This window comes from Akebia trifoliata, chromosome 2 (assembly GCF_017979445.1).
Source record: "Akebia trifoliata isolate Shusen 1 chromosome 2, ASM1797944v1, whole genome shotgun sequence".
NCBI lineage: Eukaryota > Viridiplantae > Streptophyta > Magnoliopsida > Ranunculales > Lardizabalaceae > Akebia > Akebia trifoliata.
In genome coordinates, this window is record NC_141376.1 from 24,064,529 (window position 1) to 24,078,103 (window position 13,575).

Consider the following 13,575-nt stretch of genomic DNA (forward strand, 5'->3'; position numbering starts at 1 on the left):
CAACTGATGTATTTGGATCATCTTTAATATACCTATGGGTAGGAGTCAAGAGTTGTACCTTTAATAAATGGTTTGGCATCCCACGAGGGGACCGACCACGTACTAGTACTACGTTGGCAATCGGGACATGTGACTGTGTGGCTTACAATAGGTCAAAGGCTCAGGTCGCTCCAACCTGGGTGCATCGATATACCTTTCAAAATAATCTAATCAGACGGTACTGATGCCCTAGTTCGATATACCTTAAGGTACGTGACTGGAGTTGTGATTTTCATGAATGACATCACATCTCCGAAGAGACCGGGCCACGCACTAATGTCACGTTGGCTATATTGGAACATGCAAACGTGCAAAACAGTAAACGTGCATCTAGTGTGTGCAAAACAGAACGGGGTGTGCCCGAGGCCTTTTTCAAATAAATTGGCCCGTGGGTCAGATCAAATCAGAAAATATGGATATCTCACAAATATTGATCAAAAAATATAAAATCCATAGCATCAAAAATTAAGATCAAGGCATGTACATAAAAATATATATCAATCAAGATCATGACATGTCAAATAGGTGACCAATCAATATAGCACAAGGAATAATCAATCAGATCCAATATTGAAACATGCATAAAAAAATAAAAGGATTTTTTTTTATATGGTCCAATCAAAGATCACTTTGGGTAACCCAAACAAAATGAAATTTCAATGAACATTGAATTTGAGGATAGCACAATAGTTGTTGAAATAAAGCGTGATGACCCCCCCCCCCTTTTTTTTGAAGACATGCACAACAAATTTTTTGAGAACATAAGCTAACTTGAAGAACTCATAAGGTTTTAAATTTTACGAAGGGTCATTAAGCCAACGTGGTCGTCTCATCGGTAATCCAATACCATAGCCTTTTTGGATTTAATGGAAAAAACTTGGATCCAAAAGTGAAATTCACATTTTTTTTTTTTTTATACTTCAATCCAATGTTTTTAAAATGAGCGGCTATGAAATCAAATTCAAAATGAAAATTAATTTTTAAGAATAAATTTTTTTTTAAATATATATTTTTTAAATTTCTCATAATTTCCTCCGTCATAAACACGTGGTATTGGATCATTTTTCGAGTGCCACGTGGCAATGTTAATGGCCTTTAACAAGATTTGAGATCTTACTAACTAGTGACACTACAGGAAAATGTCGATATAGCGACGTGATTTACCGACGGTAATGTTACTTCCGTCGGTACAATAACACTATAGCGACGGAAAAAAAATATGCCGTCGGCATAGAGTTAATTTTCTGTATTTATTTTTCTTCTACTTCTATTTTCCAAATGACTTTTTTTCCCAAATTTTCATTTTCTATCAACCTAACTCTCGAGACTTCAACGAAACTCTCTCGATTTCGATCTCATCTCGTCTTCTCTCTCGATCCTCTATTTTCTTTCAACGAAACTCTCTCGATCTCCTTATCTCGTCTTCTCTCTCGATTTCGATCCTCCATTCTCTCGATCTCCTCATCTCTCTCGATTTCGATCTTCCATTCTCTTGATATCCTCTCTTGAAGTGCTGGATTTGATCCGAAGAGATCGAGCTGATCTCTTAGGGACGAAGTTTCAACAAAATCGTTAGAGATCGAAGAAAAGTAGAAGAAGCGAAAAGATCGAAAGTCTTAGGTATTCTTCTTCTCCGATTTTCTCATTAATTGGTTACTCTTTCTTTCTTTTGCTCTAATTTGGATTTCGAAAATCAATTTCAGTTTCTATAGAGTTGAAGGTGAATTATCTTACATTTGTCTAATTTTGGAAAGAATTTTGAGATCTTGATCTTGTATTCATCCTCATAGATTTGCACTCAAATTAGGGTTGATTTTTGTGACGAAAATTGAGGATATCTTAGCATCTATGGAAATTGATACAGACTCTAATTTCAAGTTCTGATAGGTTCATGAATGGTTTTGTTGAGCAAAACATTAAGTATGCCATCGTTATTATATCTGATTTTATTATTTGCTATTTTACTCTCTAATGTAATACATCAGCAAATACTAATGCATAATTTTACAAATATGCCCTCATTATTCGTAGAAAATTTGCTTGGATCGGGTGTTCATCACCTACTCGAAAAGTGTTTTGTTTTAGAAGAAAATGCATGTAAAGCACAAAACAGTTAAAATAGATGCTAAATCACATTTAATGAAAAATGAATCTAACCTATAAAAAGGAGGAAATTAGGCTACCTTCAATGAGGAAGACTTGGATTATAGTCAGAAGTCAACACGAAGACTATGATAGATACTATATCCATTGGACTGGATTATCAACATATTATGCTTGGATGTCTCCAAGGTAACATTTGGCTTTGCAGTAATTTCACTAGATATGATATTATTTCAATCACCACCACACAAATCCAAACAGATTGTGATTTTATAAATGGACTGTTTATTCATGTGTGACTGAATTGTATCCCTTGTTGATATTATTTCAATAACCACCACACAAATCCAAACAGGTTGTGATTTTATAAATTGACTGTTTATTCATGTGTGGCTGAATTGGATCCTTTGTTGACTTGGAACTTAGATCTCCACACTCTAAATTTAGACCTCTTAAGCACTTGAAGAATTTTCTTATGATAACAGGTTAACTTTGCAACACTAGTTTTGATACATATTATATGAATATGGTAAAGATACATCTAGCCGTTGTTGCATTGATATGGGTAATGGTGTTAGAGTCCAGCTAGGATATGTTTGGAGTGTCGGATACAGTAAATCCCAAAAAATTGGGTTCATGGACTCAGAATAATATTTTAAATAATTAAATGCATGTGTGATGTAGCAGTAGGAATGCCTCAGGTATGTGTATTTGTAGAAGACAGTTAAAGTCATAATAACAAGTTTTTAGTTAATGTCACTTTAACTTGATCTACATCACTATTACCTTCTACGTAATATAAAGTAAAATACTAGTGCATAAAGTAAAATATCGAATAGCACTTAGTTAATTGTCACACTTTTATTGTACTTCAAGAGTGCTTTGGTGCAAGTCGAAGTAGCACTTTAAAAAGTATAAGCTTCATCAAATATATATTTATGTGAAAGCCAGTATACCGCTATTTTATACTCTTATCTTTAAAGCATGGTACAATAGCTTCCTGGCCATCATGTGAAATATCTTAGATAATGATTCGAACATATAAAACTATTTGAATTCGAATTTGATATCCGATTTTTTGAACTCAAATTCGAATCGGAATTAGAAAGGCTTCACAAATTCATAAATAGAACAATTGAGAATTGTTATAATGTTAGTTGTTAGCTTATACTTACATTTTTCATATAGAAAATATACTATATGGATTTTTAACATTTTTCTTATCCCATACACCACTAAGGATTCTCTTTTTCGTTTCAAATTAACATTCTTGTGATATGTTCTTTTGTGTGTGTGACTATGTGTTATTGGTTTAAAGGTGACGTCATCGTAAAGTGGACATGCCAATAGATAAAAGTTGGATTCAGTTGCCTAGAAGTACCCTTGAGTATGATGAAGGAGTTATTAAGTTCTTAGATTTTGCATTTTCTCGTTCAAGGTTTGGTAACATGATTAAGTGCCCATGCGTCAGATGTCTCAATGCGATTTTAAAGGATCGAGATAATGTGCATGGTGACTTATTATGGTATGGGATGAATAAACATTACACTCGTTGGACGTACCATGGAGAGAAATTTGAAGATGAAGATAATAGTAATGAGTCTGAAGAGGGTGATGATATGCAAGGGATGTTACAAGATGCATTCAGAATCCCTAATTTTGATGATGAAGAGGTTAATGAGTCAAATGATGATGGTCTGGATGAGCCAAACGATGATGCAAACAAGTTTTATGAAATGTTGAAGGATGTTGAGACTGAGTTATACCCGGGTTGCACTAAATTTTCAAAACTATCTTTCGTTGTAAAGTTGTTACACCTGAAATGTCTTAACGGATGGAGTAATAAATCATTCGATATGTTGCTTGAGTTGTTAAAAGATGCATTTCCTATTGGAGAAAAGTTGCCAAAGAATTACTATGAATCGAAGAAGATTTTGCGAGGACTTGGTTTACATTACAACAAGATAGATGCGTGCCCAAATGATTGCATGTTATTCTGGAAAGAACATGAGAATGCAAATGAATGTGCAGTATGTGGTGAGTCTAGGTGGAAAACTGTTAAATGTCAATCAGTTGAAAACCCCTCTTATTCGTCTTCAAAGGAGAAGAAAATACCTGCAAAGATTTTGCGTCATTTTCCGTTGATTCCTAGGCTGAAGAGGTTGTTTATGTCTTCAAAAACAGCTGAACATATGAAATGGCACGCCGAATGTCGTATAAAAGATGGGGTAATGAGGCATCCAGCAGACTCTATGGCATGGGAAGCTTTAGATAATAAATACCCATCATTTGGTTCTGAACCTCGGAATGTTAGACTTGGATTAGTCACTGATGGCTTCACTCCTTTTAGTTACATGAGCACTCCTCACAGTACATGGCCCGTTGTCCTGATTCCATATAACCTCCCGCCATGGATGTGTATGAAGCAAACATCTTTTATAATGTCGTTGCTTATTCCTGGTCCTAAGGCTCCCGTGAACGACATTGATGTTTACCTACAACCATTAGTGGATGAATTGCATGAATTGTGGATAGAAGGAGTTACAACATATGATACATCAACAAAACAAAATTTTCGAATGCATGCAGCGGTTTTATGGACTATCAGCGACTTTCCTGCATATGCTAACTTGTCAGGATGGAGCACTAAAGGAAAACTTGCTTGTCCATCTTGCCATAAGGATACTTGTTCAATACGATTGCAAAAAGGAAATAAAGAATGTTACTTAGGACATCGTCGATTTTTACCACTTGATCATAAATTCCGACATAATAAAATGTCCTTTAATGGCAGAAATGAGTTGGGAGTTATGCCAAAACCGTTGACAGGCGAGGATGTGTTCGATCAATTACGTGACTACGAGCAAATCATATTTGGTAAGGCAGATAAAGATAAGGATGGGAGGAAAAGAAAAAGGGATGATTGCAAATTACCGAAGAATTGGAAGAAGAAGAGCATTTTTTTCAATTTACCGTATTGGAAGGATCTTTTGTTGCGTCATAGTTTGGATGTTATGCACATTGAAAAGAATGTGTGTGAGAATGTGATCGGAACATTATTGAACATTGAGGGTTCAACAAAAGACAATTTGAAGGCCCGTCTTGATTTACAATTAATGGGTATAAGAAAAGAACTTCACCCGATATCGAATGGGGGAAAGTTGTTACTACCACCTGCATGTTACACAATGTCTTCAGTTGAGAAAAAAAAGTTTTGTGAATGCTTGAAGGATATAAAAGTACCAGATAGTTATTCGTCTAATTTCTCAAGGTGTGTTCAAGTCAAACAATGCAAGATATCAGGGCTCAAGAGTCACGATTGTCATGTTCTAATGCAACAATTTATTCCACTTGCACTAAGAGGAATCTTGCCTAGGAATGTGTGTTTGATTTTGATTGAGTTGTCCACATTCTTCAGACAATTATGTTGTAAGGTTCTAAGGATAGGGGAGTTAGAATGCCTTGAATCTCAGATTGCACTAACACTTTGTAAAATGGAGATGATATTTCCGCCGGCTTTCTTTGATATTATGGTGCATTTGCCTATTCATTTAGCCGGTGAGGCCAAGTTGGCCGGACCAGTGCAATATAGGTGGATGTATCCAATAGAAAGGTACTTGCACAGGCTAAAGTCATATGTACGTAATAAAAATCATCCAGAAGGTTCTATTGCTGAAGGGTATCTTTGTGAAGAATCGTTGACATTTTGCTCGAGGTACTTGCATGGGATTGAAACGAGGTTCAATCGACCAGTGCGTAATAACGATGTTGTTGATGATGGTTCAAGTGAAAAATTGTCAATTTTCAAAGAAAATGGTCGTGTTATAGGAAAGGCAATCTCACAAATGTTGGGACGGAGTGAGTGGGAACAAGCTCGTCTATACGTGCTAAACAACTGTGATGAAATTGCTCCATTTGTTCGGTAAGATAAATCATTTCAAATCATTTTTATTTATATTCATAATTGATAGTAGTCCCTAATCAATGAAATAATTTATTGTACAGACAACACAAACAGATGATTAAAGACACTCATAATCACATGAGTGTTAGGGATGTGGAGCAAAAACATGTGAAGGAGTTCGCCGAATGGTTTAAATATTATGTATGTGATAAATATCATCAAAAGTAACCCACTTAAATATAGTTTTAAATGTATTAATTTCATTCTTTGATCTTAATAGGTTTCACAAATGCGATTAAATGGTGAAGACGTAAATGAACAAATCTATCAGTTAGCTCTCGGCCCTTCTCATAATGTGATTTGTTTTAAGGGCTTCATTGTAAATGGCTTTAGATTTCACACCAAAGAACGAGATAGCCGGAGAAAAACTCAAAATAGTGGAGTATTTGTCTTTGCAGAAACACATAGTTTTGCAAGCGCTAAGGACACTAATTCGGTGACAGGTAATGTAGGATACTATGGCATCTTAAATGATGTTTTAGAGCTGAAGTATCCAGGTGGGAATCGAGTCATACTATTCAAATGTCATTGGTGGGATGTCATAAACCGTGGGGGATTCAAGCAAGATGAATATGGTTTCAAATGTGTGAATGTTACACGGACCTTAGCCACCAACGAACCATACATTCTTGCAAATCAAGCACAACAAGTTTTTTATATAAAAGACAACACCCATTGTGATTGGCGTATTGTAATAAATACACAACCACGAGACTTATACAATATGGAGCCGGAAGATGATGTAGTAGCAGAACCTTTCCAAGATAATGAGTCAGGGTTGCATCAAAATGCAATCGATACAAATGATGATATTATCACTTGGAATAGGAACGATATCCAAGGAGTACTTGTCGAAGGATATGTTGGTGATGATCAAGGCTTTATTAATGATGATGATGAAGATTACATCTAGTATATGATTGATTGTGTAAATTGTTATTTTTTTTATAATAATAGTTTGTTTTAATAAAATGAAATTACTCTGTCATTTGATGAATATATTGATTTTAATTATCTGAGGAAATTGTTGGTTAGATATGTTGCGTAGAAAATCATCCAAACAGGTGGTCCAACAGACAGTGGGGAGAAATAACCCCTCAAATTCAGTCTCAGATGCATCATCTAGTATAGCTAAATCATCTATGAGAGGTGGAAATGGGAGTAGTAATACAGGTATGATATGCTTTATTAAGTTATTTTGAATACCTTGTAGTATCATTAATACAATGTTTGTCTAAATAAGTTTTCATTGACATATTTTTTGTTTTGTTATATTTTTTTAACTCTTTAAACAGCTTCTAGCAGTACTAGAAGGAGAGGGCCTACGCGAGGTGTAGGAAATTTTGGACAAAAAGTAGGGCAGAAGATGTTAGTGGATTGGAATGCTCATTGTCAGCCAATAGGAAAAAATTCTAGCCATTTTACACATTTCCTAGGGTACGTTGTGAGGCATTCTGGTCATGCCCCATTGCAATTCAAGTCATGGACTGAGGTTCCAGAGCATGCAAAGGATTCCTTGTGGCGAGAAGTTCAGGTAAATATAGATTACTTTATATTTTAGGTATTGATTTACGTTTGCCTTAACAATATGATATATGTTTATTATTTTTCTTGTAATGTTTATTTTTTAGAGATTTGTTGAGATTGATGATGATAAAAGAGATTGGGTAATGCTATCCATGTCAATGAAATATAAAGATTGGAAGAATGACTTGAAACAGAATTACTTACAATTCGATACGGATGAAGAAAGATTGCTCAATATTCCTAACAATGTCTCAGAAGCTGATTGGACCTGGCTCGTCCACTATTGGAGTACTCCTAAGGCTCAGGTATAAATTATTAAGAATTTGTTAATTAACAAACCTTTATTATAATTTTATGAAATTTGTGTAGGTTGTATCCAAGAGGAACAGTGAGAATAGGAAAAATCAAGTAATCAAACATGTTGGGGGGACAAAAAGTTGTGCTCAACATCGTCATGAATTGGTGCGTATCTAATATCGGTCATTTTGATTATTTCATTATCTTCTAATATTCAATGTGATTTATGACATATTTAATATGATTATGTTTGTGTTACTAAAGGGTGAGGGTAGAGAACCGGGTAATTCACCTACTCGAGCTGAAGTCTTTAGGAAAACCCATACTAAAAAAAATGGGTCACCATCTGATCCTAAGTCGGCTGAGCTTATGGTATGTGATCTTCAATAAATTTTAATATAATGCCAAATAAATAAATTTGAATAAGTTCATACTAATTAGTTCATTTTTGTTGTATAGGCTAAAATGAAAATGGATCATGAAAAAAGTGGTGGGTCAGATTCTACGCCTATAGGCGAGAAGACATTCACTGACGCGTTTGGACCAGATGGGCATGGTCGAGTGCGTACATATGGTCTAGGCCCAACACCGAAATCAGTTTTTGGCTCCTCTTCTCACTCATCTCGTACTAGTTATGCCGAGATGCAATCTCAGTTGACCAATCTACAACAAACGTTAGAGGAAAATAAAAGAGAACATGAGGAGAGGTTTGTTGAGATGCAGAATCAAATGCAAAGTCAAATCCAGAGTCAGGTGCAAGAGCAAATAGCGCAATACTTCCGCACCATGTTTCCAGACGGTCATCCTCCTAGCCAAGGGTTATGAGACTTTTTCTATATGCTTGTTTGTCTTTCCCATGACATTTAACTTTTTTTGTATTATCTTCGTACAATACTTAGACTATATTAGATAACTCTGCATTTATTAAGTAAAACCTTTTTTAACTCTGCATGTATTAAGTAAAACATTTTTAAACTTTAGATGTATTAGGTAAAACCTTTTTAACTCCGCCAATGTACAACTAACGTTTTACATTGCCGGTCCCAAGCCCGGATAAAGGAGGAGGGAGAAGGTATGCCATGGATTCATCACTATGAGCTTATTTGCTACAGATTTTAAATTCATTGAAATGTATTTTATGTCCTTTTTGTCTTCTTTTTCCCATTTTATTGTACCTATCTGAAATTGGTAGCTTTCTCCAGTAGACCATAAAGTTATGACATTTTGGATGTTGGGATCATGCATCCTGAACTCAAACCTACTAGAGTGCTTTTGATTGGACAAGTGGGTTATGTTGTCAATGGCATGCGATCAACCAAAGAAGCATGTGTTGGTGATACTCTTTATCATACTAAAAGCCTTGTAGAGCCTCTTCTAGGTATTTCTTCTTTTATCATTACTTCACTTAGTAATGCCATTTGCTAAATTTATAGCTTGAGTTGTTGGTATGAAGGGACATGTTTGGAGCTGTTAATTTAAATTGATTCAATTGCTTTGCAAGATATGGTGATATGTGTACTGGGTATTTGATTCTTCATCTTTTTAGGTAGGTCTAGGAAGTGGGGAATTTGGAAAAATTGTATCTTGTCTGCAGTGTAATTAGTAATAATAGCTTATGAAAATCATGCAAAATACTTTTTATGAATATTATTTCATTTTTCCACAGCTTTGACAAGTTATTTTCATGGCAGAAGTCTGATCAGGAAATTGATTATTTTCCCATGCCAATAGTTTTGATAGGTCAAGATTCTGATTCAGATGCAACTATTGTACAACTTAGCTTTGGAGATCGCCTTGGGGTTCTTGTTGACATGGTGAAGTGACTCAAATCATGTTCTTTCTTATGAGAATTAGAGAAAGAGTGATGATCAAGACATGTCAAACATAAGGTGAGATGGCATAAGGGTGCATCTTGAAGCTGCTGTCAAGGGTTTTTGTATGTCATTCCCATCACTGAGAATATTGAAAGCTTCTTACTGTTTGCACTTCAAGATGAAGGCTCTGTTTTACTTGGTACAAAACTGTCCTCTAGTCAGTGAAGTTGACTTAACTGTTGATATTAGTCCTGCAATACCAACACAAGTATCGATAATATCGACTAGTTTTGATGGGTACCGAGATGTAGATCTTGCATCATATAGGATGTTGAAAGAAAGACTGTTGTCATCACAATCCTTTAGATATTTACTTTAGCTTTTTGTAAGATCTTAATGCTGTTTCCTGTATTTAAGTGGTATTTCTTTATTTCATTCACAATCCTACTGAGCTGTTCTTTTTCATGCTTATGCAGATGTGGACCTCATAACTCTCTTGGTATTATCTGATTCCTTATCTTACCTGAACCTTAAAGGGTGTACTTCAGTAACCGATGTGGGCATTTCCAAACTTATGCTCATGAACAGAAGCATTCAGCCTCATTGGCCTTTAGACTTCAAAAGCTGCATGTTGGTGGCTGCAAGAGTGAGTGAAACTTTCTCCTTTTCATGATTTTATCCCAATGTGGTGAACCTATTAGGAATGATCTTCCTCAAATATTTTGATTTTGCATACAAAAGAGGAAACAAAGATCTTGCTATTTTTTGGAATTCTTGCAATATTTTTGAGAATTTAAAATACGGGGAATATATATATAATGAATCAGATTTCCACTCAGAACTTCAGAAAAACACAAAAATAAGTTATAGATGCCCGAGGACTCCCTTGCCACAGAATTCCTTATTATATGATCCTATACATATGTATGATGTATCATTTTTTCTTTGGCAGGTGTTGATGTAACACTTTTGAGATGGTGCTGATGCTAGATCATCCTTAGGGTCTACCCAACTGGACCTATTACTTGCCTATATTTTAACAATCTTCACTATTGTAAAATGCTTGTTTCTCAACATTATGATTAATGGTCTTAACAGGTAATTTCTGATTGTATTGTGAAAAATATCGTGGAATCCTTGAGGCATTTACAATTCTTAGGTCTGTGCTACTGCCTTGGAGACTTGTCTTCAATAAGCTTCCAATTCAGGTCTGCAATCTTGTATATCAATCATTTATTTTACATGCAGGATAACTCTTCTGCATGTTCTCTATAAGAAAATGTATGCTTTTTCTCTTATTATATTTAAAGAAATCACAAGCACATGATGCAAATTGCTTTTTCCACATCTTTGAATTTCCATCATCTGGGGATCATCGAGACGGACGCTCAATACCATATTTGATTGACACTTCTAGCCGTATGGATGCATCATGTCCTTTGTGTCACATAATTAAGATTTCAAGGGAAATTTAAGGTTTAACATTTACTGAAACACACTAGGTTTTCTTTAGAATTATCCCCAAAATATTTGAATTTTGCTTTGCCACTTTGTTTCATGTCCATAATAGTACTTTTTTATGTTCTGTTTAAATTCATGGGAGAGTTTTCTATGTGTGTGTGTGTGTTTGGTGGACAGTGGCAAGCTTTGGCTGGATCAGCAAAAGCCAGGTCGTGTTTTTGGAGATTCGTTCTGCTACAATTGTCTGTGGTGCGGGCTGACATTATGTCGGATGGTATTGGTGGGGAGATGGCAGAAATCGAGGCTCTTATGGAAGAAGCAGCAGAGCTTGTTGATGAATCACAGCCCAAGAACCCAAACTACTATAGGTAACTCTGAAAATAAAAATTTCTTTCTGGCATATTATAAAACTCTTATTCATTTATTTGATTTTGATTTTGATTTTTATTGTTATTGCAGCACTTACAAAATACGATATGTTCTGAAAAGACAGTATGATGGTTCATGGAGATTCTGTGGATGGGGTGTAACTCAACATGATTCTTTCAACTTTTGAAGATATGTATTAATCATGGCCTAACTATCCTGCACAGCTGGGCCTGTTCATTCTTTTCCTCGTCGAAGGTGCTGTTACCTAATAATTACATTGATCATTTTTTTATTGGTTGAGTTTACATTGAACATGACACATGAAATGTGGTAACCAATCACATGCTTTCTTTTTTGTTTTATTGGTTCTGCATGGCTCACCTCCATTTTCACTTTAATAGGAGGGAAGCAACTTGTTCCTGTGGGTCTTGGAGATTATGATCAATGCATTGAAGATGATTTCACGGCATGGTATGAACTTTGAAGAACTCCCATAATCTTTAGGATATTTCTAAATGAACCCTTCTTTCTCTCTCTAGATTTTGGTTAAATTGTCTGATTTTTTCAAATCCTCTTCTAGGTGAGAATTGGTATGGCCTGAGTTGGATCAATTGCTTCGGGATGAAGATGACGCAACAAGTATTTCTACTCCTTACACTGCTGCTGTACTTGAATATCGTGTTGTATTTCATGACGCCACAGATGCATCACTACAGGATAAGCACTGGAGTAATGCAAATGGCCATGCTATTCATGACATTCAACATCCATGCAGGTACTAAAGAGAACTATTCTTATGCAAGATGGATTATTTTAAGTTCAATCTAATTTCCTTGATTATTTTTTTCTATGAATTAATACATTCCATATTCTCTGAATGAAGAGCCAACGTAGCTGTGAGGAGGGAGCTCCATACACCGGCTTCTGATCGCTCTTGTACTCATTTGGAATTTGACATTTTTGGCACTGGCCTTGTGTAAGTTACTTCTGTTAGCTTTCTTTCATGTGAATGGGTAGTTGTGTCTTGGAATTTCCATCTGTGTTTTAGTTTCCATATTTTGAGTACTGTAGTAGTCCAAAGGGTATACATTGGAAATGGAGATAGGAAGACATAGGCTGTTGTTGGGTACTGCAGTAGACAATCCATCCTGCAGCTCAATAAATCCATGTTATATAGATGGAATAAGTTTTTTTTTTTTTTTTTTTTAAAGTAACATCTTTTATTGATGGGGTAGCCCTATTTTTAATCTTTTATTTTATTTTCTTCTTCATATCAGCCAATAAAATAGTTTGATCATTCTAATTTACACACAAGACACATACAACCCAGTCTATATTTCTTCATGGTTGATGATTTTGTCATGTTGTGGATGCTATTGCAGCTCTAGGCTCTCTAATCACGGTGAGTTTGTTTAATTACTCAAAAAATATAGTTGGATCTTTAAGTCATTAATTACACACATTTGTTATGGAATTTGAATGGGAGTTTTACATATTTTTAACTGAATTGGTGGTGGAGTTGGATCACAGGCATGAACGTTTTACGGTTTTGCTTGCAAGGAAGTGGCCAATGTCTCAGGTAACTGCAACAAATGTACAGAAAATTCCATGCCTCAACACACTTGTGCTGCTGTTTTCACTGGTGACTGAATTGTGTGCCAACAAATCCTCTGTAAAGATTAGACATGAAAAAACTTAACAGCACAAACTGTGATTAGTGGAGCTGTGTGAGGTCTTGTTTGCTTATGCAGGATCACCGATATGGATGGACAGTAGCACCACTTCTCAATGCAGAGAGATAGAGAAAGTGGTTGGTAGTGCATTGGAGAAAGTGTGTGAGACATTTACAAGATTGAAGGTGTTTGCGCTCTCAAACAAGGCCGTAATTAGACCATTGCCAACGTGATTCAACATCCAAAGCATAGCAGTCAACAACGATTTTGTATTTACAAGAATTGAAATGTACAAGCTTATATTTGGATTTTGTATTTTGTTTTATGG

General features: G+C 35.4%; 1 protein-coding gene and 1 long non-coding RNA gene across 4 annotated transcripts; both read left to right on the forward strand.

The window, feature by feature from the left end:
• Nucleotides 1–1,230: 1,230 nt before the first annotated feature.
• Nucleotides 1,231–8,895, forward strand: LOC147409938 (uncharacterized). The gene is made up of 10 exons (XM_086432124.1): nt 1,231–1,659; nt 3,461–6,064; nt 6,148–6,247; nt 6,327–6,549; nt 7,142–7,279; nt 7,402–7,640; nt 7,738–7,938; nt 8,003–8,095; nt 8,195–8,302; nt 8,390–8,895. The coding sequence occupies exons 2-10, from the start codon at nt 3,483–3,485 to the stop codon at nt 8,753–8,755; spliced, it is 4,050 nt and encodes a 1,349-aa protein (XP_086288250.1). The 5' UTR covers nt 1,231–1,659; nt 3,461–3,482; the 3' UTR covers nt 8,756–8,895.
• Nucleotides 8,896–10,937: 2,042 nt separating this feature from the next.
• On the forward strand, nt 10,938–13,340 carry LOC147409939 (uncharacterized). Of its 3 annotated transcripts, XR_015175487.1 has the most exons (7): nt 11,348–11,573; nt 11,665–11,829; nt 11,976–12,045; nt 12,155–12,349; nt 12,458–12,976; nt 13,105–13,153; nt 13,326–13,340. It is a non-coding gene; the product is annotated as an uncharacterized LOC147409939 (long non-coding RNA). The 3 variants fall into 3 exon arrangements; XR_015175485.1 differs by lacking the exons at nt 13,105–13,153; nt 13,326–13,340 and adding an exon at nt 10,938–10,952 and having other exon boundaries at nt 11,383–11,573; nt 12,458–12,497; XR_015175486.1 differs by having other exon boundaries at nt 11,093–11,573; nt 12,458–13,153.
• Nucleotides 13,341–13,575: the final 235 nt, after the last annotated feature.